The following is a 25621-nucleotide window of genomic DNA, read 5'->3' on the forward strand; positions in this document are numbered from 1 at the left end:
CATAGAGGAGTCACAGGGTGCGATTCTTTGGCCTGTATAAGCAGGGGGTCGGAGTAGATTGTCGCAGTGCCCCCTACTGGCCTGGTCTGTGAATTCTCATTAGATGGGCTTTGCTTATACCCATGTTTGAGGCAAGCGGCTCACTTCCTCCTTTCCATTTGCAGAGCGGGACTATCGCAGCCTGTGTGAGAAGCAGCCGATTGGGCGCCTGCTCTTCCGGCTGTTCTGCGAGACGCGGCCTGAGCTGTCACGCTGTGTCAAGTTCTTGGATGCTGTGGTAAGTACAGAGCTGTGTGAGAAATTCCTCCAGGATGCTGTGACCCATGTTCGGAGAGTCGGGGGCCAAAGCTCAATTGGCCTAGAGCCCTCAGTCTGCTGCTAAATGTAGGGCTGAGTGTGTGGGGAGACCTGAACTCTTGACCCTCCGCTTTATGCTGCAGCATTTCCCTGGGGAAAGAATCTGTTACCTGCTATTCAGTAAAGATCTCTGTAAAGGTTGGGGCTGTGCCTAAGGTTGCAGGAGCCCCATGTGCAAGTAACGGGGAGAGGGGTATTACTGATGGCAGGCAGCTAATTCATGCTGTTCTGTGGCACTCTCTCTTCACGCACTTCCTGCATGTCTCCATGCCCAGCAGGGGCAGTCCTACCTGCCTCATTTTTCTCTGTACAGGCAGAGTATGAAGTGACTCCAGATGAGAAACGGAAAGAGTGTGGGCGGCACCTGATTGACAGCTACCTAAACCCCAAGGTAAGCGACCTGAGCAGGCTGCTCCAGAGGCTGAGCTGCCGGCTCCGTGCCGAGGGACGCTTGGAAACCATTAGCACCCAGACTCTCACAGCATGCTCGGGAAAGAGCACCAGCCACCCCCAATGCAGGGCTTCCCCTTATAGCCAGGGAGGAGGGAGCAAAGAGTTCCTCCACTTCCCCAGGAATAAATGTGCCTGAGTGCTAAGTGTCCTGGGGGCAGGCCGAGACCTGTGCTGGGTTCCTGCGGATTCCGTTCCCCTAGCGGCAGCCCATGGAGGACCCTGGGGCTCAGCTCCCTGTGTCTGATTCAGTCCCTCCTTTCCCAGAATGCAGATCACGTGCCTGAAGTTCCCTTGCAGCTGGTGAGTGCCTGTTCTGAGAGGCTGGAGCAGGAGCCATGCAAGGAGCTCTTCAAGGAAGCAACCAAGTAAGTTGGGAAGGGGGCCCAGGGCCTGGCTGGAGGTAACATTGGATAGTGTAAATATTCCCAGGGGAATTAACATTACAGGTAATTGGCTGAGTCCAGTGTGGCCATCAACATATGCCCCTTGAAGGAGCAGTTTGGGTTGCTCCTGGGATTTGAGCCTTGCTCCCTAGCATTGATAGCTAATGGGATTTGCATTTGTAATGAGTAGGCTGAGTCTAGCCGGCACTGATGGGGGAAGGAGGTGTGAGTGCAGGCCAACTTCTGCGTTTCCTGCATTTCAAGGGTCCCTGAAGGCCACAAGATGGTGCAGGAATCTCTGTTCTCATGTGTTCTCTCTCTTTCCTGGTGTTCGAGTCACCGTCCTGAGTGGATCCTGTCCTATCTCCTGTGGTCAGCCCTGGACTTGCTGACCTGCTTGTGGCTCTTGTTGGGCTCTCCAGCCCGTCTCTTTGGGCTGAGATTGGAACAGACCAAGTATCAAATGCTCTACCTGCCCTAACACTGTCTGCATCTGGATGTGGCTGTTGTGAACACATGGTAGCAACTGAGAGTCCAGGGGACTCCAGGAGGTGGGACGTGCAGGGCCTGAGGCCTGCTTGATTTGGGGGGAACCACAGTGATGGTGCCTGGAGTTCTGTACTGTGTAAGTATGTAAAGGAAACTGTTAAGCAAGCTGATCCTCCTTCCCCCCCTGCCTTCCCCGTGCTCTCCAACCCAGACGTTGCCTGACTGAATATTGGGCCTAGCAGCAGGTGCGCCCGCTGCCTTTATGGAACGTAACCAATGGCGTTGTATGAACAAGGAGTCTCCAGTCTGGGTCCTGCCATCTCTTGGGAGCCCCTGAAAAGGGAAGAGCCCATCTGCTGCTCTTGCTGTACATCTGCAGTCCAGACGCTTTCTGCAGGGCTCATTGCTCTGCAGCCTGGCCTTGGCACCAGCCTCAGGAGCTGGTATTGGTTCAGACTGGTCCCCGGGGTGGCCTGTTGTGGACCCTGCTCCAATCTCCGTGTCTGCACACAGCAACAGTGCCTCAGCAGCTGATTATGATGTCTGGGCGTGGCCTTCTGCAAGGGGCACCACTGCCAAGGACTCTTTCCCAAGGGGCAGACAGCACCACTTCCTCCTCGTGTGCATAGCACAGCCAGCACCTGGTCACGGGCCATGCTTCGGTCTGAGCAGTGCCAGCCCAGCTCCATAAGCTGCTTTCCCCACAGGCGATGTCATTCCCAGGGTCAGCTTCCTCTTCTTTCAGTGGCTGCAGATGACTGAATGTCAGGACCAAAGAGCTGGAGTCGGTGGGAAAGGGCTCTTCTGGGGTGGTGGTGGGTGCTTGGGGCAATGCCTGGCTGCCCTGCTAGGAGGGTGCAAGGGTCTCGTTTGTCTTGGGTGCAGCTGTGGGGAAGGCCAGCTGCTGCTTAGATCAGAGGGGTCTTAGGCCCAAGTCTGGGCTGGCGAGCTGCTCCACCCTTTGGAAAGCATTTACAGGGTCCTCCTGCCCAGGGGGCATGACTGACTGGCTGTCCCTCTCTCCCAGACTCATCCATGACTATCTGAGCGTGGCTCCCTTTGCCGATTACCTTGACAGCATCTACTTCAACCGCTTCCTGCAGTGGAAATGGATGGAAAGGTAACTCTGTCCCTGCTTCTCTCATGGGGCCCTGCAGGCTCAGGGCTGGGGGGTGCTGCTCAAAGGGGAGCTGCAGCCCTTCCTTGCTTTCTGGCCGAAGCCAGTGAAATGGGAGCAGATGTTCTGATGCCTCCCATCAGCGCAGGGTGCTGTTCTCCTCAGCTCCCACAGAGCCCTTTCCAGAAATAGGCCCTGTTTTCCCTGTGCCTGCTGCGCCAGCGGTAGCCCTCTGAGTGCCTGACTGTCGGCTAGCTCGCACCGGGTGTGCCTGCTGCGCCAGGGTGGGTAGGGGACTTGTGCCATACCGCCTGGTACCTCATTGCTCCCCCTCTCACTCATGTCAGCCTCTTCTGCTTTGTTCACAGGCAGCCAGTGACTAAAAACACTTTCCGCCAGTATCGTGTGCTGGGAAAGGGAGGCTTTGGTGAGGTGAGTGGCCTGCACGCTCTCCTGCCTTTGAGTGTGAGAGAGATTCAGGGGCCAAAGCTTTGTCCTGCCAAAGGGCCCCACCTGCCCCTGAGGATGGGACTGGGCCTTGCTTTCTGACCCAGTCCCCAGGAAAGCCTCACTTGCTGGGTGCTCTCTGCTTTTGGTCCTGATCCCCTTTTCTGGAGCTGGGAGAGCACCTCATGTTGGACTCTAGAGCTGCGTCTGGTGGGGAGGGAGGGGCTGGCATGGTGTTTGTTCAGGACAGGCAGTGCTGGGGGAACACTTGTCACGCCTGCCACTGCTTGGGCAGAGGGCCAATGTCATTCTCTCCCATCTTACAGATGGGAAAACTGAGGCACACAGCTGGGATTCTCCCGAGTTTCTGGCAGAGCCAGGATTAGAACACAGGACTTCCTGACTCCTAGCCCCTTGCTTACGCCGTTGGGTTACACCTCTCTCTCGGGCTGTAACTGCCTCAAGCATCCCCTCCATGGTGGCCAATGGGCTGCAGGCCTTGTCAGGACTTGGTGACAAGTGTCCAGGTTTCACTGCCATGTGCTCACAGGGGGACAGCTCAGAGTTGGGAGGAGTAGGTAACCAGAAGAGTCAGATGTGCAGGCCACACTGGGGCAATGATCAGAGACCAGAAGGCAAGGGAGAACCATGTAAGCCCAACAGGAAAGGAGTTGATCTGATGGTTTGCTTGGCTGGCAGACCCAGAAGTGCAAGCCACTAATATTAGCTATTTGGATGGGGTAGAGTCTAATCCCTTGGCCTGCACCAGCTGGGTTCCGGGGCAGGGTTTGGCTTGCATGCTGAACCTGCTGGCTTCCTCCAGGTGTGCGCATGCCAGGTGCGAGCCACTGGGAAGATGTATGCCTGCAAGAAGCTGGAGAAGAAGCGGATCAAAAAGCGGAAGGGGGAGTCCATGGCCCTGAACGAGAAGCAGATCCTGGAAAAAGTGAACAGTAGGTTTGTAGTAAGTACATAGGAACAGCTTTCACTTTGCATCAAGGGGCTGAGAGGCAGCTGACCCGCCTGCGGCCCACGCTCTGCGCTGCATTGGGGCTGCACAAGGAGCCTGTGTTGGTCCTGGTGCTGCATTTCCCCAATGTCTGGACTGTAAAGGTGCCATCTCCCTGGCTGGGCATGAGATGGCATGGCAGCAGTGCTCTGAGGAGGGAGCAGGCCTTGCCTGGGGGGAACCCTAGGGTTTTGGACCGGAACACCTGGTTGAAAAGGGACCCTGGCAGCTGCGGTCAGCACTGGTGCCTGGGCTGCTAAGAGTCTGGTCAGTTGTGCAGCAGGGCTAAGGAAGGCTCCCTGCCTGCCCCGGCTCCGCGTGGCTCCCGGAAGTGGCGACATGTCTGGCCCCGAGGCACAGGGGCGATCAAGGAAGCTCCATGTGCTGCTCCCACCCCCAGCTCCACAGCTCCCATTGGCCAGGAACCATGGCCAATGGGAGCTGTGGGGGCAGAGGCAGCGCACAGAGCCCCCTGTGCCTAAGGGCCAGAAATGCTGTCTGCTTCGCGGAGCCAGGGCAGGCAGGGAGCCTGCCTTAGCCCTGCTGGGCTGCCACTTGGGAGCTGCCTGAGGTAAGCGCCGCTGCCTGGCTGGAGCCTGCACCCTGAACCCTCTCCTGCACCCCAACCCCATGCCCCAGGTTGGAACCCCCTCCCGCATCCAAACTCCCTCCTGGAGCCTGCACCTCAGCCCCCCATCCCCAGCCGGAGCCCACCCCACCCTCCCCTCCCACACGCTAACCCAGAGCCTGCTCCTGCACGCTGAACCTCTCGGCTCCTGCACCCCCAAACCCTCATTCTCGGCCCCAGCCCAGCCCCCGCAGCCGGAGCCCTCACCCCTCCTGGGCCCCAACCCCCTGCCCCAGCCCGGTGAAAGTGAGTGCGGGTGGGGGAGAGTGAGTTATGGGGGGGGTGGGGGGCTGGGGGCAAGGATTGGGTTAGGGTTAGAAAGTTGGCAACCTGAGAGAACCCAGAACCTGCTGATCTTCACCCCCCTGCTGCGGGCCAGGGCTGCACTTGCTGTTTGCTGAACAGGGCACAGTGATAGAGCTCCCCCTACAGGCTGGATGGTGTCACAGCATCAGTCTGGTTACACTCTGCTCACTTCTTTTTAGGGCTTTCTTCATAACCCAAAGGGCTAAAGTGTCCTTAGCCATAAGGGAAAGCTTGGCCTATGCAGGAGGCAAGCTGCAGCTCGGTGGGGATGTGCGGCAGAGATCCACTGAGCTGCAGCCAGTCCCACCTCTGAACTGCTGCAGCTCGGTGGGGATGTGCGGCAGAGATCCACTGAGCAACTGTGGCCCACGTTGCTGTGCTCAGTGGAGCAGGCAATGCGTGGTGCGGGGGCTGCTGCTTCCAGTCGTAGGGAGGTGTTGGCCCCATGGCACTGAGCAGTGTGACAGTTCCCATCAGGTAGAGCTTTGGGGTGAGGGCCCTGCATGAAATGCTTCCGTCCAGCTGTCTTGTTGTCCCAGCTGGGTAGCAGCTTTGGTTCTGATTTGTTCCCTGGAGGCATCCCAGCTCCTTGCACTGACAATGCCGCCAGTTCCCCTTCAGTGCAGTGAAGAGGGAATCTCCTGTTAGCTGGGTATCTGTCTGGCTGGGCCCACTAGCTACTGCCCCATGGGAGACTTGGGTTCGAATGGTTTTCCTCTCTGCAGTGTCTGCCCTGGCTGATTGAAGGCTTCACAGCTGGAAGGCAGGTGAAGCCAGAAAAATAGGTGGGGTGCAAAAGCCCCCTCCTAAGAGATAATCCCCAATGTGTCTGATAGGAGATGAGGATATGAAACAGCTCTAACCTTGCCACCCAGGCAGCTGTGTCCAAGGCTTGGCTGCCTGGGTGGGCATGGTGCCTGCCAGGGCCTCTATCTGCAGCAGCTCTGTTGTCTTCTAACAGCTTTTCTGCCCTGTCCTGCAGGTGAGCTTAGCCTATGCATACGAGACTAAAGATGCCCTCTGCCTGGTACTGACCCTCATGAATGGAGGGGACCTCAAGTTTCACATCTACCACATGGGTGAGGCTGGCTTTGAGGAGCCTCGGGCGGTGTTCTATGCAGCTGAGATCTGCTGCGGTCTGGGGGACCTGCACCGGGAGAGGATAGCGTACAGGTTAGTGAGCTTTCTCTGTGCTCCCAGGCAGGGGTATGGGTCTCCCTTACATTGGCAGGAGCTCGGGATTTGTACCCCATGATGGTGGTGGGAGAAGAAGCTCATGTTTAGACACGATATGTCCTTTAGCAGGGCTGGTTCTTTCACTAGCTGCAAAGGCAAGAGGGCTCTGGGGAGCTCTGCCTCTCCCAGCTAGTCCCCTCCCCATCCTCCATGAGGGTCACCTTGGAGCCCAGGTTAGTGGGAGCGGGGAAGGCCTTAGAGGAAAGACTGGCTATAAGCCTGCTCTGGATGGGTTTGGATCACTTTTCTGCAAGAGAAGAGGGAAGCAGCCCAGTGGCTTTTTACTTCCCCTCTTTTCATGAGGCTTGGAGTCTGAGCTGTCAGCCACAGGGTTTATATTTTCTAATTTTATGATTGAAGATATACCCATCTCCTAGAACTGGAAGGGACCTCGAAAGGTCATCGAGTCCAGCCCCCTGCCTTCACTAGCAGGACCAAGTTCTGATTTTTGCCCCAGATCTCTAAGTGGCCCCCTCAAGGATTGAACTCACAACCCTGGGTTTAGCAGGCTAGTGCTCAAACCACTGAGCTCTTCCTCCCCAGGGTGACCAGGAGCCTGGTGATGGGGATGTGACTGTAGGAAGGCTGCGCTCCTTGCCTGTGGGGTGGGAGCTGCATCCCTTCTGCTCATAAGATGCAGTATCTGCCCTTTGCACTGGGCTTGTGTAACGATGCTGGCTTCTGGTGGGACACAACTGAGAGTATCAGTTCAGGGCAGTTACAGCCCAAGGCTGGGTTCCTTTACTATTAAGGCACCAGACCAGCCAAACAGAGAGGACTTTGGTCTCACCCCACTGGCTAACCATAAGTCACACAAGCAATTCCCTTAGACACTCCAGTTTCCCAGTATCACCACCAGTGCCACTCGTTATGGGGACAAATGATTATGAAAACCAACAGCACAGTAAAAGAAAAATGGTTCTCCTGATCCCAAAGGACCAAGCCCCAGACCCTGGTCAATATACAAGTCAGATCTTATTCACAAATCACGCTGTTGCCAATCCTTTAGAATCTAAAATCTAAAGGTTTATTCATAAAAGAAAGAAATATAGATGAGAGTTAAAATTGGTTAAATGGAAGCAATTACATACAGTGATGGCAAAGTTCTTGGTTCAGGCTTGTGGCAGTGATGGAGTAAACTGCAGGTTCAAATCAAGTCTCTGGAATACATCCACAGCTTGGATGGGTCATTCAGTCCTTTGTTCAGAGCTTCAGTTGGTAGCAAAGTTCCTCCAGAGGCAAGAAGCAGGATTGAAGACAAAATGGAGATGATGATGCTGCCTTTTATAGTCCTTTTGCCATGTGCTTGTGCTTTCTTTGTTCCAACCACAAGCCACCCAGCAAATGGCACGAAAAAACGGTAGAGTTCTGTCCGTAGGCATGTCCCTGTATGTCTTGTTGAGTCACAAGGTGTATCTGCCTTCTCTCTGTGGGTCAATTGTGTAGCTCAGGGGTCAGCAACCTACGGCACGCGAGCCGATTTTTGGTGGCACGCGGGGCGGGCTGAGCCGCTCGGCACGCTGCCGCTCTGCGGTTCCCACTGCTGGCCCCTTGCCAGCTGGGGTCCTGCCGCTGGTCCCACTCAGCACCCACTGCTGGCCTGGGGGAAGGAACCCCAGGCTGGCAGCGGGCTGTGACCCCAGCTGGCAGGAGCCAGCAACCAAAACCCCAGAGCGTCGGCGGGCTGAGCCGCTCAGCCCGCCACCGCTCTGCGGTTTCCACCGCTGGCTCCTGCCAGCTGGGGTCCCACTCAGCGCCTGCTGCTGGCCTGGGGTTTCTTCCCCCAGGCTGGCAGCAGGCTGGGACCCCAGCTGGTAGGAGCTGGTGGTGGAAACCCCAGAGTGGCAGCGGGCTGAGCGGCTCAGCCCGCCGACGCTCTGGGGTTCCCACTGCTGGCCCCTGGTATCCAAATACGCGCCACCAGACACTGGAAAACTCAGCAAGGAAAAGCAAGGGCAAGGATCACACTAAACTAAGATCTGCATTTTAATTTAATTTTAAATAAAGCTTCTGAAACATTTTGAAAACCTTGTTTACTTTACACATAACAGTGGTTTGGTTTTATATTATAGACTTAGAGAGACCTTCTAAAAAACGTTAAAATGTATTACCGGCACGCAAAGCCTTAAATTAGAGTGTATACATGAAGACTCGGCACACCACTGCTGAAAGGTTGCCGACCCCTGGTGTAGCTGATGGTCCTTAATGGGCCATCAAGCAGGCTGGGCAGTGCTGACGCCACATTGTCTGGGGTGTCACCCAGAAGTTTGAAATACAGCCAGTCTAGAGCCAATACTTATAACTTCAAATACAAAATGATACATGCACACAGACAGCATAATCATAACCAGCAAATCATAACCTTTTTATAAACACCTCACACAACCTTTGTACAATATTTGCTGCAAATATATAACAGTTGTTGCAACAATGATCTATACAGTAACAGTTTATGTCAATAACGTCACTGCTTATACAGACGGTCAGACTGAAGTAGCAGGCAGGGCCCTGGTGGGATGTCGCCTGTAGGACTGTCCCAAGCTGGCCTGAGGATTTTGCTGCTCCAGGGCATGTTTAATGGAATCTTCTCTCTCCCATTCTAGGGACTTGAAGCCAGAGAACATCTTGCTGGATGACCATGGTGAGTCGAGGGCCGCAGGTGGGAGAGGAGCCAGGAGTGTGTGGCGGTGCTCTGCCCTGTGCCTGGACTGTGGGTGCCTCTCTCATTTCCTTGTGTGAATCAGGGCTACTTTGCGCTCACCAGCAGCCGTGGCCTCGCCCGTCGGCTCCTGGGCTCCTAATGCTGTTGTTCCCGTATCCAGGTCACATCCGTATCTCAGATCTGGGGTTGGCTGTGCACGTGCCCGAGGGCCAGACGATCAAAGGCCGGGTGGGGACAGTTGGCTACATGGGTAAGTATCTCCTGCAACAGGCAATCTGGAGACTTTGTCCCTGATTTGAAACGTGTTCAATTTGTATACCACCTCCCTCTTCCAAAGTTTGCCCTGCCCCCCACAATGTCTTTCCTGATCATAGAGACCCTGCCTAGAGTGTGGCCTCCAACAGCTTGCCTGTGGCCATAAAGAGATGGCTAGAGTGACTGCCTAGACCAGTGGCTCTCAGCCTTTCCAGACTACTGTCCCATTGGTCTTGCACCCCCCCAAGTTACAGCTCACTTACAAAATCAGCCATAGAAATACAGACGTGTCACAGCCTCACTGTCACTGACAAATGTCCGGCTTTCTCATTACCATGTCATTGTAAAATAAATCCACTGGAATGTAAACATTTACATTGGTAAATGTAAAACTTACATTTCAGTGTGTAGAGCGGTATAAACAAGTCACTGTATAAAACGTTAGTTTGTACTGACTTCACTACTGCTTTTTATGTAGCCTGTTGTAAAACTGGGCACATCTCTAGATGAGTTGATGTACCCCCTGGAAGACCTGTGCGTAGCCCCAGGGTACGTGTACCCCTGGTTGAGAACCTAAACAATGCCACTCTATTCATCACCCTGGGCTGCATTCTAGCCAGAGCTCCATGACGGGGGGTGGACTGGGGGCCGTGCTTTTGAGCTAGGTGTCTATGGACAGAGCCCTGGAAGACCCTTGGAATCTCTGATTTAGAATCTTAGCAGTCCTTGAGGATTGCGTAACCATAGGGACATGGTGCTTCGTGCACACAGCTCCCCTACACTCCCAGTGAAAACAGGAGTCAGAAGCAGGGGTGCCCAAAACTAGGAGTCTGACAGATCTTAACAGCGCTGGTATCCTCAGCAGGGTTTACAGTGAGGGGATGGTGTGCGTGCTTACTGAACATTAGACTGGAGACCTTAGAGCAGAATACTGCAGGCACTGGTTCTACATCCCTCCTGTGACCCGAGGTGCCTAGGGTAGCCCACACTGAAAAGGCCAAAGTCAGCGCCGGTTGCAAGGAGAGCAGATTCTCCCAAAACCAATGGTTAACACTGTAGTTAGATTTACCAACCAGTCACAAACTCTGCTCCTGATCCCCCACACTGGTTATCAAGAAGCCAAAAGAAGAAACCACACAGCCCCCTTTATTGCATTCCATTCTCTGTTTCTTAATCAGCAAATAACTTCTCACTTTACTGGACCTATTTAAAACTCTATTCGCTATACAAAATGTTCTTCTGATCCCCAGAGGGCCAGCCACATTCCCAGATCAATACTAGTTTGGATCTGACCCAAAATACCACGCTGCCAGCCAATCCTTTAGTATCTAAAACTAAAAGTTTATAAGAAAGGAAAGAGAAGAGAGTTGTTAAATGGTTGAAGCAATCAGACACATACATATGACCCATATATCAGGTTCTTAGTGAGTTTGCTGGCTTGTAAAGTCCCTCTGGAACACACCCAAAGCTTGGATGGGTCTGTCAGTCCTTTGTTCAAAGCTTCAGTTTGTAGAGAAGTGAGTCCAGTGGTGAGAAGCAGGATTGAAGACACAATGGAGAAGATGCAACTGCCTTTTTAGATCCTTTGCCATGTGGCTTGTGCATCCTTTGTCCCAGACACAAGCTCCCAGCACATGGGCATGGAAAAGCGCTTGGAGTCCCCTGTCCACAGGCACGTCCTTGTCCCGACATGTCCTGCTGACTCATAGGTGTAGCCCCTGGCTTCTCTCAGTGGATTCATTGTACAGCTGAGGGCCCTTGATGGCCCATCCAGCAGGCTGGATAGTGCTGGTGCCAAGTTATCTAGGGGTGTCACCCAGACACACAGCACAGGTTTGAGTTGCATGTACATCACGCATTTATAACTTGTGATACAGACATATAAACACGATTATCATACTTAGCAAATCATAACTTTTCCACTGAGACCTTACATGGCTATCTGGCAAGATTCATTGCAATATTATAATATTGGTATCTTCTAATATAAGTGGTCATCCATATTCCATACAGCGTCCCACCTACTAAAGGCGACTAACATAGCAGTTGAGCAGTGGCACGCAGCCATGGCGGGCAGGTGGAGCCCCCCTTTGGGGAGGCTAGCCCCCGGCTCCACCCACGCCCTCCCCATGGCCAGAGCCCTGAGACCCCCTGTTTCTCCCTGCCACCCATGGCCAGAGCCACAAGCCCCTCCCCCACCCGGAGAAGCCCTGAGCTCTCCCCTGCCTTGGCTGGAAGAGCCCTGGGCTGGCCGAAGCCACGTGCCTCCCCTTCCTGGACCCAACTTGCTGTGTCTGTTAGAAGATGCTTTTGATATGCCCCATGCAGGTTCCGGGGTGGCTGAACAGGCGGTATGTGCCTCCTCAGCCGCCCCGGAACCTGCATGGGGCATAATAAAGCAAAAACGTTGTCGCCAAACTCTGCCACCAACCCCTGGCCTATTCTACCTGCCGCCCATGCACGCAGCCCAGGTATGCTGAGCACACCCCATCACAGGTGTCCCATAGCAAAACCATGCCCAGGCACTTGTGGTTGCATAGCCTCAAGGTTGGACAGGTCTCCACTGGTCACAAAAATCATGCTTTTCATATAGTGGCTATTCATCTTTTCCAAGAGTCCTCCAGCCACAGGCAGGGCTGGGGTTGTGCCCACATACCCCGACCACGCTGCTCATTCTCAGACTCTGCCAGTGCCACAGAGCCAGCCAGCTCCCTAGTTGTGGCCCCAGGACTTCCCCGGGGGGCTGCGAGCCATTGAACCAAACTGAACCCTGGATATGATGGAAACCACTTCAAGCCAGGGGGTGCAGCAGCCCTAGATCCAGGGAGAAAAGCTGGGGAATTGCTAAGAGGTGGAGGAGACTAGAAGTTGGCAGCCTGGAAGGAGCCCTTGCCCTGCTCTCCTGCTTGAGCCAATCCCAGCCCATCTCTTACTAGACTAGACTCGCCTGTTGCCCTCGTGGGTCATTGTGCTGCGTTCCAGCCTCATGTTCCACTCGTTTGCCTGCCCCCTTGCAGCTCCCGAAGTAGTGAAGAACGAGCGATACACGTTCAGTCCCGACTGGTGGGCTCTGGGCTGCCTTGTCTATGAGATGATCGAGGGCCAATCTCCCTTCCAGCAAAGGAAGAAGAAGATCAAGCGGGAGGAGGTGGAACGGCTGGTGAAGGATGTACAGGAGGAGTACTCTGAGAAGTTCTCGCCTGGCGCTCGCTCCCTCTGCTCCATGGTACCAATGCCTGAGTCCATGGGTTTTCCAGGGCTGGAGCACCCACGGGAAAAAAAAATGGGTGCTCAGCACCCACCAGCCACAGCAGTTTGGCAGATCGGGGAAGGGTTTGGGGGAGGGCAGAGAGCAGGAAGTGGGAAGGGGCCTTGGGGAGGGGGGCAGAGCAGGTGCAGGAAGAGGCAGAGTGGGGGTGGCATCTTGGGGGAGGGCATGGTGGGAGTGGGGCCTTGGGTGGAGCGCCCCTGGGGAAAATTAAGTCTGCCTATGCCTGAGTTCCCCCTTGCCCCTGCACATGGCAGAGCAGTAGTGTCCAGGCTCGCTGTCCTTGGCTCAGCTAACACTGTTCATGTACCTTTGGTTCCAGCTGAGTCAGCTGGGGATCAGGTTGCAGGCACAGCCTGCTGCCTGAACTTGGCGGGGGGTGGGGGGAGTTGCACCCTGGCATCCAAAAACAAGGCATGTCGGGTGGCTGCAGGGTGCACTGACTCGCCCTAGCACGTGCCTGGCTGGAGATCCTGCCCTCTGGGAGGTCATTCAAAAGCCCAACCTAGCCTAGCTAAGTGCTGCTGTTCCAGTGTCTTCCTCCCCAGCCCCTGTGGGGTCCTGCCCTCTGCCTGCAGTTCTCACCGTGCTGCACTGTGTTGCAGCTGCTGTGCAAAGACCCTGGGGAGCGGCTGGGGTGTCGAGGAGCTGGAGCCCAGGAAGTGAAGGAGCATCCTCTTTTCAGACACCTGAACTTCAAGAGGCTGGAAGCAGGCATGCTGGACCCCCCCTTCAAACCAGACGTAAGTGTCATTCCTGGGCAGATCAGAGGCCGTGGCCCTGTGGGGAGCTCTGCTCCCCATTACCTCTCTGTCCCATTTGTGAGGATCTTATCCCAGGTGTGCAGGGGCCCGGTAGCTACTTACTAACAGGGTGGTCTCTCTGCTCCCCGCTGTGGTTGGGATGTTTCTGGAGCAGCTGCCCTGGCCTCCCCAACGTGAGGGGAGCTGTTGGAATGAGTGGGGTAGGTGAGAAGGGAACTGCCTGGCAAATGGTGGGAGTTCTGGCAGGGCCCTTGGGGCTCAGCTATGCTGCTTTGTGACCGCTGCCTCCACTTCTCTCCCAGCCCCAGGCCATCTACTGCAAGGACGTGCTGGACATTGAGCAGTTCTCCACGGTGAAGGGAGTGGAGCTGGAGCCCACAGACAATGACTTCTACCAGAAGTTTGCTACAGGGAGTGTGCCCATCCCGTGGCAGAACGAGGTAGGGGGGCTCACGCACATAGGGCATCTGCACTGCAGGGGGGGCTGCCTCCCATAGCACAGCACTTGACTAGGTCTGGGCCTTGGAGAAGGCCCCAGAGCCCAGTGACCCTGCTCCTCCGTGCAGTGACTGGCAGTGTCTTGTGCCCTGCATGATCAGCCTTGAGGGGGGTGGGTGGGTAGGGGCTTTTCTGGGCTGTTCCGGTCAGCGGGGTCCAGCACCCAGGATCCTGTCTGCTGGGGCAGGTGGGTGAGTGTCTCAGGCTGCAGTCATCTCCTTTCTCTCCTAGATGATTGAGAGCGAGTGTTTCAAGGAGCTGAATGTCTTTAGCCTGGATGGCGCAGTGCCCCCTGACCTGGACTGGAAAGGACAGCCTTCTCCACAGCCCAAAAAGGGCTTGCTGCAGCGCCTCTTCAGCAGACAGGTAACCCCTGGGTGGGGCGCGGGCCCACCGCCCCTCTGCACTGCGACGGCCAGCACATCCACCCCCTCCCCCGCCCAGCAGAATCAATGGCAGGAGCCAGACACTAGGGGGCACCAGAGGAGCAATGTCCCACACGTGGTCACCAGCATGAGTGGGCTGGTTTCCAGGGCAGCTGAGAGCCTCCCTGCCAGGTTCCCTATGGGCTGGAGTCCTCTGCCCTGTCTGCCGGTGCCTGCCGTGCGCACTCCTTTCCCTGGATTTTCAGGCCTGCAGTTGATGGAGCTTTGTCCCCCTCGGGAGTTACCAGCCCTGACATCTCTGCACAGACATCCCTGTAGCACATGGCCTGATGGGGAGGGGGGAATTGTACTCCTGCAGACTTCCTGATCACCCCGGCTCGTGCTGGGCTGATTGGGCTTGCATCTTGCTAGGGTAGCTCCCAGGAAATGGTGACCTGGTCTGGCAGGGGTCCAGACCCATCTCTTCTCCTGAGCCCCATGTTTCCCACTGGAGCCATGCTTCTTGGTCTGAGAACAATGTGTGTCTGTAGCGTAGAGACTTGTCGCTTCCCTCTGCAAGAGGCGGCTCTGTACCTCCAGTCCTCGCACGATCCTGTGCGCCTAGCCCTCCGAAAAGGAAATGCCAGCTGCAGCCAACTGCACTGTTGCCAAGTGATCTCCAAGCCCTAGGTCAGTGCAGTTCAGCTCACGTGAGGCCCTAGTTCAGATCTGCTCGTGCGGACACAGCCACTCGAACCCCTGGAGGGGGGAACTGGACTCAGGCCCCTGCATGCATCTCTGCTCTCAGAGTAGATCAACAAGAGCCTGCATCCCTCCAGAGGGTGGGCGATTGTCGGGCTTCTGCTGGAGGTGCACACGCCCTCCCTGTGCAGCTCCAGCCTGTCTGCAGGATGCTACCTATGCTGTGCTGGAGGCCGACAAACTCCCTCTCCACCACCCCCTTTGTTAGCTCTTACCCTGCATGTGGCGGTAGTCCCCAGAGGCTGCGCATGGGCCCCATTATGCTGGGTGCTGCCAGGGAGATAAGGACGCTGCCCTGAAGAGCTCAGTCTGGTCTGGAACACACGCCGGGGGGGGCTGGGGCATGGCGCCCCGGAGTCCTAGGGACGGTGGATGTTTCTACCTGCACTGGAATGCCCAATCTCCTCTCCTGCCTGTGTTGGCATTGCAACAGGAGTGGGGGGGCAGGGCCTTGCAGACCAGCTCAGGGAGGGTGTCCCGTGCAGAAGGGGGCGGTGGAGAGGAGCAAGCGGAAGGGGGCAAGGTAGCAAACCTGACAAGGGGGATGACACGGGAGAAGGCCAGATGGACATGGAGGAGCAGAGGTGGGCAAGGCCTGGATGAGTGAGGACAAGAAACTTGAAGTGGGTGTTGTGCAGGGCCGGGGGGTGGCGGGTCAGGGAGCTGATCTGGAATGGGTTGGAGCTGGGAAGGGAACGTCACTGACAGAGGTGCCCAGGGCCTGAAGCAGCTGGCTTGGGGAGGGAAGGAAGAAGTGTCTGGGTCAGATCTATCTGTGTAGTTTGGGGGGGGGGGGGGAGTTGAGGTGTGTGCCCCTATCCCAGGCAGAAGGACTCAGTGCGCAGACTCCTGAGTGTCCCCAGCGTTCCCGGGATTCCCAGCATGGCTCAGCCTGGAGCAGGGATATGCTGCTTGGCGCACAGCTCTCAGGTGACAGTGGGGACAGAACCACTGCAGACTCGCCCCTGTGCATGTTCTCTGTTTGTATCCAGGGATGGGCAGAGCCCATGCTCTGCCCCTGAGCTCCTGCCTAGCAGCTGTGTGAACACGAGTGCACGTCAGAGCAGCCTGGCCCAGACCCATTCCGAGCTCCCTCCTCTGCTGGTTCCTGCTTTCCCCTTGGAGGCTCTCAGCATGGCTGTTCCAGGAGAGCCTCCAGCCAGCGCCACCTACCCCACTGTCCTGGCACAGGAGTGCTCTGAACCAGCTCTGGGGCCTGGGAGTGCCTGCAGCTCCCTGTCCCTGGCAGAGGGGCGGGAGCTGCAGCAAACATGGGGCCCTGCCCGGTTGTGACTCACCGGCCTCTCATGCCACCTCTTTTCTCTTTCCAGAGGTGAGCAGCCCCTCTCCTGGCTGCTCTGCTCAGGGAAATACCTGGTGGCCTAGACTCACCTGCGGACATGGCAAGACCTGGGGAAGAGGAGTCTTGTCCTTCAGTGCCTAACCCCCACCCTCCCCACCCCAGCAGAGCAGATGCTGCTTGTGTGTGTTAATCACCCCGTGAGCCACTAACCCTGCTTCCCTGCACTCTCGCTGCCTCGCCCCAGTGTGAGGGGGCTTTGCCACTGCTGTCCGCTCAGTCAAAGCTTCCCTGCATTACCACTGCTGTGGGCCCTGCTCCCAGCGAGGGGCTCCAGGAAGCCAAAGGCTCCTGCTGAACCCTGACCTCCATCCTGGGCTCTGAGTCTCGCCAGGCCAGGTGCTCTGTAGGGTTTGGTATATTTGTATAGGTCTGTATGTACTGAGGGCACGAGGATTGATTGTGATTGGGCTCGGAGAGCTACCTTGCCCAGATCCCTGCCCTCTCCCTGCTGAGGGAGCCGGCGGCTGGTTGGCCCCCAGTGATCCAGGGTACCTGTGCTGTGTGGGGTGCAGACATTGGGTCAGACGTGAGCTGGCTTCTGTGTCTCTTCTGCACCTCAATGGTTTTCAGTCTGGGCAAGGCCAGTGAGGTCCCACCTCAGGCCGCTGAGCCGGCCAGTATAGGATTGTTCCTCCACTCAAGGGCATGTCCCCTGGGAGAGGGTCCTGCTGGAAGGACTCCCCTGTCTGTTCCCCTCCCACGGGTGTTAGCTCTCTTCCCCGGCTCCGAGTCCCTTCTCTCGCAGGCGGGGGTCCCGCCCTGCTCAGGGCAGCTGGGGGGTGTTGTTTTGTACCGTGCTCACCCTCTGCTTGCTGTGCTCCTCTCTCCCTCTCCTCCCTCTTGTTGCCCTTCTGACTTCAGGACTGTTGTGGAAACTGCAGCGACAGTGAGGAAGAGCCCAGCCGGCTGTAGAGCCCAGCCTGTTCTCCGGGCCTGGACCCTCTTGCCTCTCCCAGGCACCCAGCCGTGCAGCACGCCAGCCTGATGGACAAGGTAGCAGCTGCCCTGCCACATGGGATTTGTTTACAGTTTTGCACATTTCTATTTTGAGACACTCGATGTACAGACCCAGAAAGATGCTCTGGGCTGTGAGCAGCAAGCCCCACACCGGGGAACACTGCAGCAGGGCCTCGCTGTGCTTGGGGAAAGCACGTGGCTGGGAAGACCTGGATGCTTCCGAATCTGCTGCTTGGGATTGCTCGTCTGCCGCTGCTGCTCCCCTCCACCGGGAAGGGAGGGATCCCCCAGCGCATGGTGGGGCTGCCAGGGCGGGAGCTGGCAGGAGCAGGTCCAGTGACACATTCCAGTATCTGGCCAGTCTCGCAAGCCCCAGGTTTGATATATTTATATAGGTCTGTATGTATGATATATCGTGCAGAGGTTTTTAATTTCTCGGGGGAGGGGGTCCTTCTGCATTATTCCTCCCCCTGCCATGGACTCTGGGCACAGCGTTCCCACAGTGGGGGAGCTGCTGTGCCTGCTCGTCCCTTGAAGCCTTGGTCAGGGGCCCCTTGGCCACTTCTGGCACCTTAACGTGTCTAAAGCATCTTCCCTAGGACCCTCTGGGACTGCTCCCGAGGCAGCTTGTCCTCCTGGGGGCGTGCAGCTGCTGTCTCCTGCAGCACAGGCTAGAGGGGAGGTCCATTGTGCACACATTCCCACAGCCCTTTGGGCACAGGAAAGCACCATGCCAAAGCATTTACCACTAAAAAGCCCAGCTGTGGGACCAGTCAATGCTTTGCCTCACCCCCTTTTCCCTGCTGGGCACCTTTCCTCCTTGCCCACCCTGGCACTCACTGCCTCTGGACCCTCTGCTGGCAGCCAGGATCACCTCGGCTGTTTGAGGCTGCAGTTCAGCCTCCACCGCTCTCTGCAGCCAGGCGGGATATGGCCTTTCCCAAATAGCTGCAAGCCAGGCCAGCTTCTGGATTCTGCATGGGGTGTGGGATAACCGACCATCTGCCCTGGCTGCTGCTGAGAGCCGTCACGCACAGCTTGGGTAGTCCCCTGGAGGAGCTGCAGCCGGAGTCCAGCTCACTGCGGGGGCTGGCACAGGCCATGAGTGCCCAACGTGTGTTACCCTCATAGCTTTCGCTTTGTGCAGCCTCCATAGGAATGTGCTGCCTGTGTCCAGCTGTAGTGCCTGCAGCTCCGTCCTGTTCGGAACGGCCCCACTCAGGCACCCCACCTCCAGGCTGGGCCCAGCTGGCTGCTGAGCCCCAGGGACCTGTGCCAAAGGCTGAGTGCACCTCACACTTTCTCCATGGGAATCTCTTCCATTCAGCAGCTGGCAGCATCTGGAAATCTTGTGCCTTCAGGGGAATCAAGAGAGAGGGGCTCAGGTCCCAGCTGGAGCCTTGCATGGCCCTATGAGGCTGCTTCAGCCCTCGGCCATGCTCTCGGGTCCATCCATTTGCTCATGTCCTGTACAGTGCACACGTGTTCCCAGCGATAGCGGGACTCTTCCCCGTGCACTGGGCTGGCTGCTCCCCGGTCAGACCTGTGGTATCATTTGCTTGCATTGCACTGATGGTGGGAATATTTAAAGAATTTTTAACCTTTTTGTTTAATGTAAGTTCTGTCATGTCTGTTGCTGCTGTGCAGAGGTGAATACAGTGAGCACAACACACTGCCCGCTGCCTCCTCCTTCTCCTGCCGTCTCTGCCTAGCAGCCTGGGACACAAACCTGCTCAGGGAGACCTGTGCTGCTCTGCCCAGGAACAGTAAATTAGCTCCCTGACTTTCACAACAAGCCAAAAATCCAGCTACTCCCCTTTCAAAACAAGGCCAAAACTGCTAATCCCTAAGAACCCCAAGACTGTATGTGACTAGATCCCTGGGGTGCAGTCTGGGCCTGTGATGGGCCAGCTGTCCACCCCTGACTCTCTCCCCTGCTTGCCATGAGCCAATCACAATAAAGAAGCACCAAGCTGCAACAAGCTACAAGCCAAAAACTAGTCAACACGCAACTCACAAGCCAATTAAGCCCAAAACAAGCCCAATTTCTGCATTTTTTCCCATGGGTTTGCCATGTCTGCCCAGGATCAGCCCAGCCAAGCCACTGGGTTCTAGGCTGCCAGCTGAGCCATGGGCATGCAGAGGAGTGAAAGGACTTGCCTCTCCTGGGCCAGGGTGACTCCTCTAAATTTTGCCCTTCCGCAGGCCTGGATGAGGCTTCTGCTGTGAACACTGAGAGGCCTCCCCTGGTGTTAGAGAGCTTATTCCTTCACTCTCACCCTTCCCTGGTCCTTCTCGCGTGAACAGAGAGCAACAAGACCCGAAGGCGCAAACAATTTGATGTTTATTGGGGTGAACTTCCAGCAAGCTTAAATCCAAGTTCCTTTTCCTTATTTTCGAATCCCAACTTACTTCCTATTTGCCCCTAATTTATATAGTAATATTCTTAGCTATACCTTAACCAATCATTCTACTAAAATTTACCTAACCAATCCTAACGTATTGTAACATGATTAGCTACCCAATTATATCCCACCACCTTAATTAGTTTACACCCAGCAAAATTAATTATACAGCAGACAGAAACAATCACAGAACCAGGTAGAGACCATGCAAATAAACATGCAAAACAATACAGAAGTGAGGATTTCACAACTATATCTGTGTAGACAGAAGGGTTTCCCAGCTGTGTCTATTGATAAGTGAGTTCTTGCCAGACAGAAAACTATCAAACTAAATTTCCTTTTACATCTTCTAGGCTCTTCCCTTTCTCTGGAGGTGATAGATGGAATCACCTTCCTAACAGCCCCAGACTGCCTTATTTCAATATGACTAGTTTGGAATGTGAGGATGTGACCATACACTTCCCAGTTTATGGCTGGCCTCTGCTGCTTAGCTGAAGAACCAGGCCTTGCACTGTCACAGTAAGAGAAGGCCATTACACAGACAGTGATTTTTGATTCTTTTATATCTCTATAACTAGCTAAGTGATAAGAATACACCTAAATTCTTAAAGTAGAGGCCTTTGCAGACAGGCCTGAATATCCACCTGCCAGTCATGTTCGTCTCCCTGCTGCACCCATGCTCCCCAGGAATCCTGAGAGTAACTCTGCCGGTGGGGCCTGGCTCCCACACTGCCCAAGCTCTGTGCATTGGGTGATGCCAATCCCAAACTGCAGGATCCCTTCTTCCTCCATCCGGTGAATCAATCTCTAGCAGCTCATCTGCAACTTCTCCTCACTGGGGGCCTTGGGACTGGTTTTTGGGTGCTCCCAGCCAGCTTGTCTGAGCTGCATGCGGGGATCTCAGGTGCTTAGCCCCGTCCAACCAGTAGGGAGTGTTGGGCACTCTGCTGAAAGGGGGTAGCGGCTTGATCGCCAGAGGGGTATGTGGGACTGGCTTCCCTGGGGTTGTGGAGGGAGACACAGCGGCTGGCTTACCCTCAGCACAGGGCCCAAAACCACATGGAAACTGGCTGTGCAGATACTCTCCTATTCCTGGGGCAGAGAAGGGTCTTGCACACTGGCACCCAGGCAGAGAAAGTGTTTCTCCCTGAGAACCCCTTCCAATAGCCCCAGTCAAATTCTGCTGCTGAACTGGCTCCATCTGGACAGTGGGAATGGCTGGGTGCTAGTACTGCCTGGCTGAAGGGGGACTTGCCCCTGTGCTGGAAACTGAAGGCACGCTCCTGCTGAGGCACTAGAAAAGGGAATATAACCTGTGTCCTGCAGCCTGGGTAGCTCAGTGGTTTGAGCATTGGCCTGCTAAACCCAGAGTTGTGAGTTCAATCCTTGAGGGGGCCATTTAGGGAACTGGGGCAAAATCAGTACTTGGTCCTGCTAGTGAAGGCAGGGGGCTGGACTCCATGACTGTCAAGGTCCCTTCCAGTTCTAGGAGATGGGTATATCTCTAGCAGGGGAGGGTGGCTGTGTACCAGGGTTTGCTCTGAATCAGTGCCCTTGTGGATGCTCAGCTGTAACACCCACCTCTGCTATCTGATGTGCTCCAGCCCCTCTCAACGTGCTGGAGCTGGGATTAGGCACAGGCTAGGCCTCCATCAGCTGCAGTGCTAGTCAGGGTCAGCAAATGAGTTTGAAAAGCAGTTCCAGGGCCTGTGCAGGGTGCTCTCATTCTGCCCTCTGTGCATTGCCCCCTCTGCCTCCCACCAGCCTTTACACTCCCCACATCCACTTGCTCTTTAATCCCTCCTGCCCTCAGTGCATCCCCTCCCTCCACAACTGCTGAAGTTTGTGGGTTTAATGTTGCATTTTCCTACATTTAGAAGCTGGTTGTCCACACCCCATTGCTGTGGCAGCCCCATGTGCAGGGGGAAGCGCAGACCCGGCTCGACCAAAGTGCTGTCAGGTACACCAAGGAAACGCTGAGGCTGTGAACAACGGTGTTTCACTCCTCCTGTGGTGCTGGCGCAGGCATTGGGGCTTGTCAGCCAGATACTTGGTGTCCCTTTAGTGGCTCCTAGCAGGAGCCACTTGCCCTGCCAAGCTGTGGCCTATGGGGGGTTGTGTACTAGGGCCAGGATTTGTTGCAGCACTTTAGTAATTGCTGGAGCCATTCTAGTGTTGCTTTCCTCCCCAGCATGTTTGTGCTGCACATGCTGCAGGCTGGTGTGACAGCAGGGGGCTGGGGCATGTTGGGTGTGTTTTAAGGGGGTGGGAGGGGTAAGTTAAATCAGTTTTGCACGGCCAGCTGGAGTGGGCTGCATTGGTCCCTTTTCTAGTTGGATTCCGGACACTTGGAATGAGCCACAAGCATATTCTGCTAGCCACTGCTCCAGTGTGTGCCCCCTCAGGGTGTTACTAGGCTCCTACTTGGAACCACTGGCTAAAAGCACTGTTCCTAGGTGCTGGAACAAGCCCCATAGCCGCTGCCCTCCCACTACAGGGCACGCTGATGGTGGGAGCCGTGTCTCTCCCCTCTGTTTGCTGGAGATCAAACCCTCTATTCCTTAGGAGAAATAGGCACTGTGGGTGGGTCCTAGCCCCACTCCAGGCTGTGATGAAGTGGCTGAGAGAGCTGCCTGGGCACATGGGGAACTTCTGTGTGTGGAGGGCAGGGCAGGGCAGGCAGAGTCCCAGCTCCCCCCCTTCAGATGTTACTGAGAGCTGGCCCTGGAGTCAGTAGCCAGCTCCAAGGCTGGTTCTGCCGTCCATGGGTTGGGGGTGGGGTTTCCAGTAGGGGGGCGTCACCAGGCCAGGTCAGAGTAGTTGACGTGAGCCTGTGGAGGAACGGCACCTGCCTGGGGAGAACAGTCTGCCCCCACTGTCACCTGATGATAACCTGGGGTGGACAAGTGCCAGAGGCTGCCCCCCACTTGCTTTGTGCCTCACATGGTGCCCCTCCGGGGGCAGGACCCTGCATGCCTCGGGCACCATGGCATGCCCCTTTTCTGGCTGTTGGCAGGGAGCGCCGCGTTCTTCTCTGACAACTTCACCCGCTGTTGCGTTCCAATCGCAAGCCGCCATTCTGGTTCTGATGTCACCTGGGATGCTGGGGGGATGGGTGTGACATCACATGCAAAGGATTCGGGTTTTCTGTTTAGGGCTGTAAGCAGCAAAACTCCTGTTTCCAGGCCTGTGTTATGCCTGAGGGGGGGGGGGGCAGCAGGTTTTCAGTGCTGAAGCCAGAGTTTGAGGCTGTTCCCATGGGAATGGGCTGAGTGACTCCATTATTAGAGCATGGATCTACCCATGCCAGGTGCCCTGTAACTTCACAACAGATCCTGCCTGCTGCGGGGTGGGTTTTTTGAGGGGGCTCCTGCAAGCAGAGAGATTTTGAAGTGAGCAAGGCTGTGTGGCTACAGCACAGGGAAGGAAGAAGAGTTTGGGGGAGATGTGACTTTTTAATATCCTCTCTCATAACTCAGCGTGGTAATGGCACCTCTGGCTCCTGGCTCCGTGCTGTTGCATTCAAGGTGGAGGAGTGGGACTAGGTGGTTGGTGAGATGCCAGTATTGAAAGGCTGGGCAGTTTAATTTTTGGAGCTACTTGCTAGCAACTTGGGAGCATGTGCAAATCTCCAGGCTCCTCGCAGCCTCACTGAGCTCTGCCAGGCGGAGGCTGTGCTCTGTGAATTTTAAGAAGAGTTCAAGACCCAATTTCCAAATTGTTGTTCAGCAGTAATAGCAAAGGAGAGAGGAAGCGTTTGGCTACCAAATGTGACACCTAGAGCCCCTTTCCATACAGGAAATTACTCGCTATCTGCTGAGAGCAGCACTGGTTTTCTTGGCAATTTTTTTTTTTTAAGGAAATTCCCCAATAAAAACTTTGAAACATGGTTGCAAATTACTCTTTGCCAAGAACTCCTTGTCCTTAGTTACACCTAAAAGCCCTGGGCTTCTAAGTTGCAGTTACATTTAAAAACAAAAATCTGAAAACTCTTGGAAATGCTTCACTGAGGGACCAATAACGGAATCGACCCTAAATGGTGCCTATCTGCCAGCGAGCACTTCCCCGTGGGTGACAGCAGGCGACCTCCTCCTTGCTGACCCAAGTGGTTAGCCCGTTCTGTGCGCTGCAGGTCGTTTCCAATGAAGGGTGCTGGTTACACCCCCTGCTTTTAAACACGTTTAACCAAACCCATAACATCCATCACCTCAAGGGATCAGTCTCCACATCAAGCTGCAGTCAGAAATGCCTGTCTCCACTTTCTCCCTCTCGTCAGAGGGAAGTCTGGCAAGATCTTGCCAATGTGGCATGTGTGTTTCACATCAACTGGCAGGGTGTCACGGGATCGATCCCCTCTGGCTGCTGAAGCAATACAGTTATGGAATGGGTGCATAGACCATCGTGTTCACGTTTCAGCAATGTGCATTCCTGAAGCCCACACCACCACACCGACATTCACAGCAGATGCTTCTCCAGGACAGAGAATGGGAGCTGGACCCCCCCCCACACACACACACACAGACCCTAGACGACTCATTTGAATGTGGGAATGTCCTGAGGTGGATCTGTTTGACTCAGCCACAAACAGGAAGTGTCATCTGTTCCGTTCCAGGGGGCCTAGGCCTTCAGTCTTTGGAAGATGCATTTCTCCTTCCTTGGCCGAAGGGTCTGTATTACACGTTTCCCCCAATATTTCTGATTCTAAAAGTGAGGAACAAGATCAGGCAAGACAAAGCCAGGGTTGTCCCGATAGTCCCTGCATGGCTGAGGGAAGCCTGCATCCTGATTTGTTTTGATTGTCTCCTTGTCCAGCAGTCAGTCTTCCACGCTGCCCTCATCTTCTCTCTCTCAAGATGTGGGCTGAGCACCTCACCCCAGCCTAAAGAGTCTAGGCCTGGCTAGCTCCGTAAGTATTCTAAACCGTCTGTAATGTGTTCTTTCCCTAGTTTGGCTTGCATTCCCCCTTGTCGTCGTTTATGGCGACCAGATACGGTACTCAGGACAATTAACCTTTTTAGTGGACTGAATCACAATAGGCATTAAACGCTGCAGCCTTCCTAAAGTTATCTGTTATAGTGCTTCCCCACTAAGTAAGGGACCTATGCTTTGTCTTTCTCTTGCTCCTAATGTATTTAAAGAACCTCTTCTTATTGCCTTTTATGTTCTTGGCTAGGTGTAACTCATTTTGTACCTTAGCCTTTCTGATTCTTTTCCCCTATATGCTTCTGCTATCCTTTAGTACTCCTCCTTAGCAATTTGCCCATGTTTCCACATTTTGTAGGATTTCTTTTTGCTTTTCAGGCCATCAAAGGGCTCCTGGGGGTGCTGTATTGGCCTCCCTATGTTTCTGTTGCATCGCAATTGGTGGCAGTTGTGCATTTAATAATGATGATTCCCTGTTTACAATTATATGTTGAGACCTTTCAGTTAGATGGCTATATCATCTGCTTCCCCCTCCACTATAGACCAGCAGTATGTATTGAACACGTCTTTACTGCATCATTATTGACAATTCCACCATGGACCAATCCCAGTGTTCGGATTTTCGTCATTTTGTTCCTAATATACTTTACAAACTCCTTATTGACCGTAACGCTGCTGGCCTTAGATTTTTGCCTTGTGTCCTTTTGATTCTCTTCTCAACTTCCTGCAGTTCCTAGCGGCTGATCTGTATTCATTACCCTCCACTTCCCCTTTCTCCCCTTTGTTAGAGATTGCGGGTTGTTTCTATAGCTGCTTTCACTTTCCCTATAAGCCAGATTTTCTTTCTTTCTTTCTTTTCTGTCTCAGTTGAGACTTTTTTGGTTTTTAGGCATCTAGTGAAATCTAATCCCATCCAAATCTGCTTAGAGTCACATCCCATTCTCCCTCCCCCCCCCCCCCCCAGCCCTGGCTGA

The 25621-nt window shown here is 54.9% G+C and overlaps 1 protein-coding gene across 3 annotated transcripts in view; it reads left to right on the top strand.

The window, feature by feature from the left end:
• GRK6 (G protein-coupled receptor kinase 6) overlaps nt 1-18994 on the top strand; it is a 32098-nt gene extending 13104 nt beyond the window's left edge. For 2 of the 3 annotated variants that reach the window (XM_039484767.1, XM_039484769.1), the window contains 14 exons: nt 165-277; nt 671-748; nt 1075-1175; nt 2710-2802; nt 3168-3231; nt 4070-4210; nt 6172-6362; nt 9029-9066; nt 9248-9337; nt 12360-12568; nt 13216-13353; nt 13677-13814; nt 14104-14238; nt 17224-18994. In XM_039484767.1, coding sequence (XP_039340701.1) covers nt 165-277; nt 671-748; nt 1075-1175; nt 2710-2802; nt 3168-3231; nt 4070-4210; nt 6172-6362; nt 9029-9066; nt 9248-9337; nt 12360-12568; nt 13216-13353; nt 13677-13814; nt 14104-14238; nt 17224-17274 — 1580 coding nt within the window. In that variant the 3' untranslated portion in view covers nt 17275-18994. The other variant, XM_039484768.1, reaches the window with a different exon arrangement.
• The last annotated feature ends 6627 nt before the right edge of the window (nt 18995-25621 follow it).

Source organism: Mauremys reevesii, linkage group 8 (genome assembly GCF_016161935.1).
Source record: "Mauremys reevesii isolate NIE-2019 linkage group 8, ASM1616193v1, whole genome shotgun sequence".
Taxonomy (NCBI): domain Eukaryota; kingdom Metazoa; phylum Chordata; order Testudines; family Geoemydidae; genus Mauremys; species Mauremys reevesii.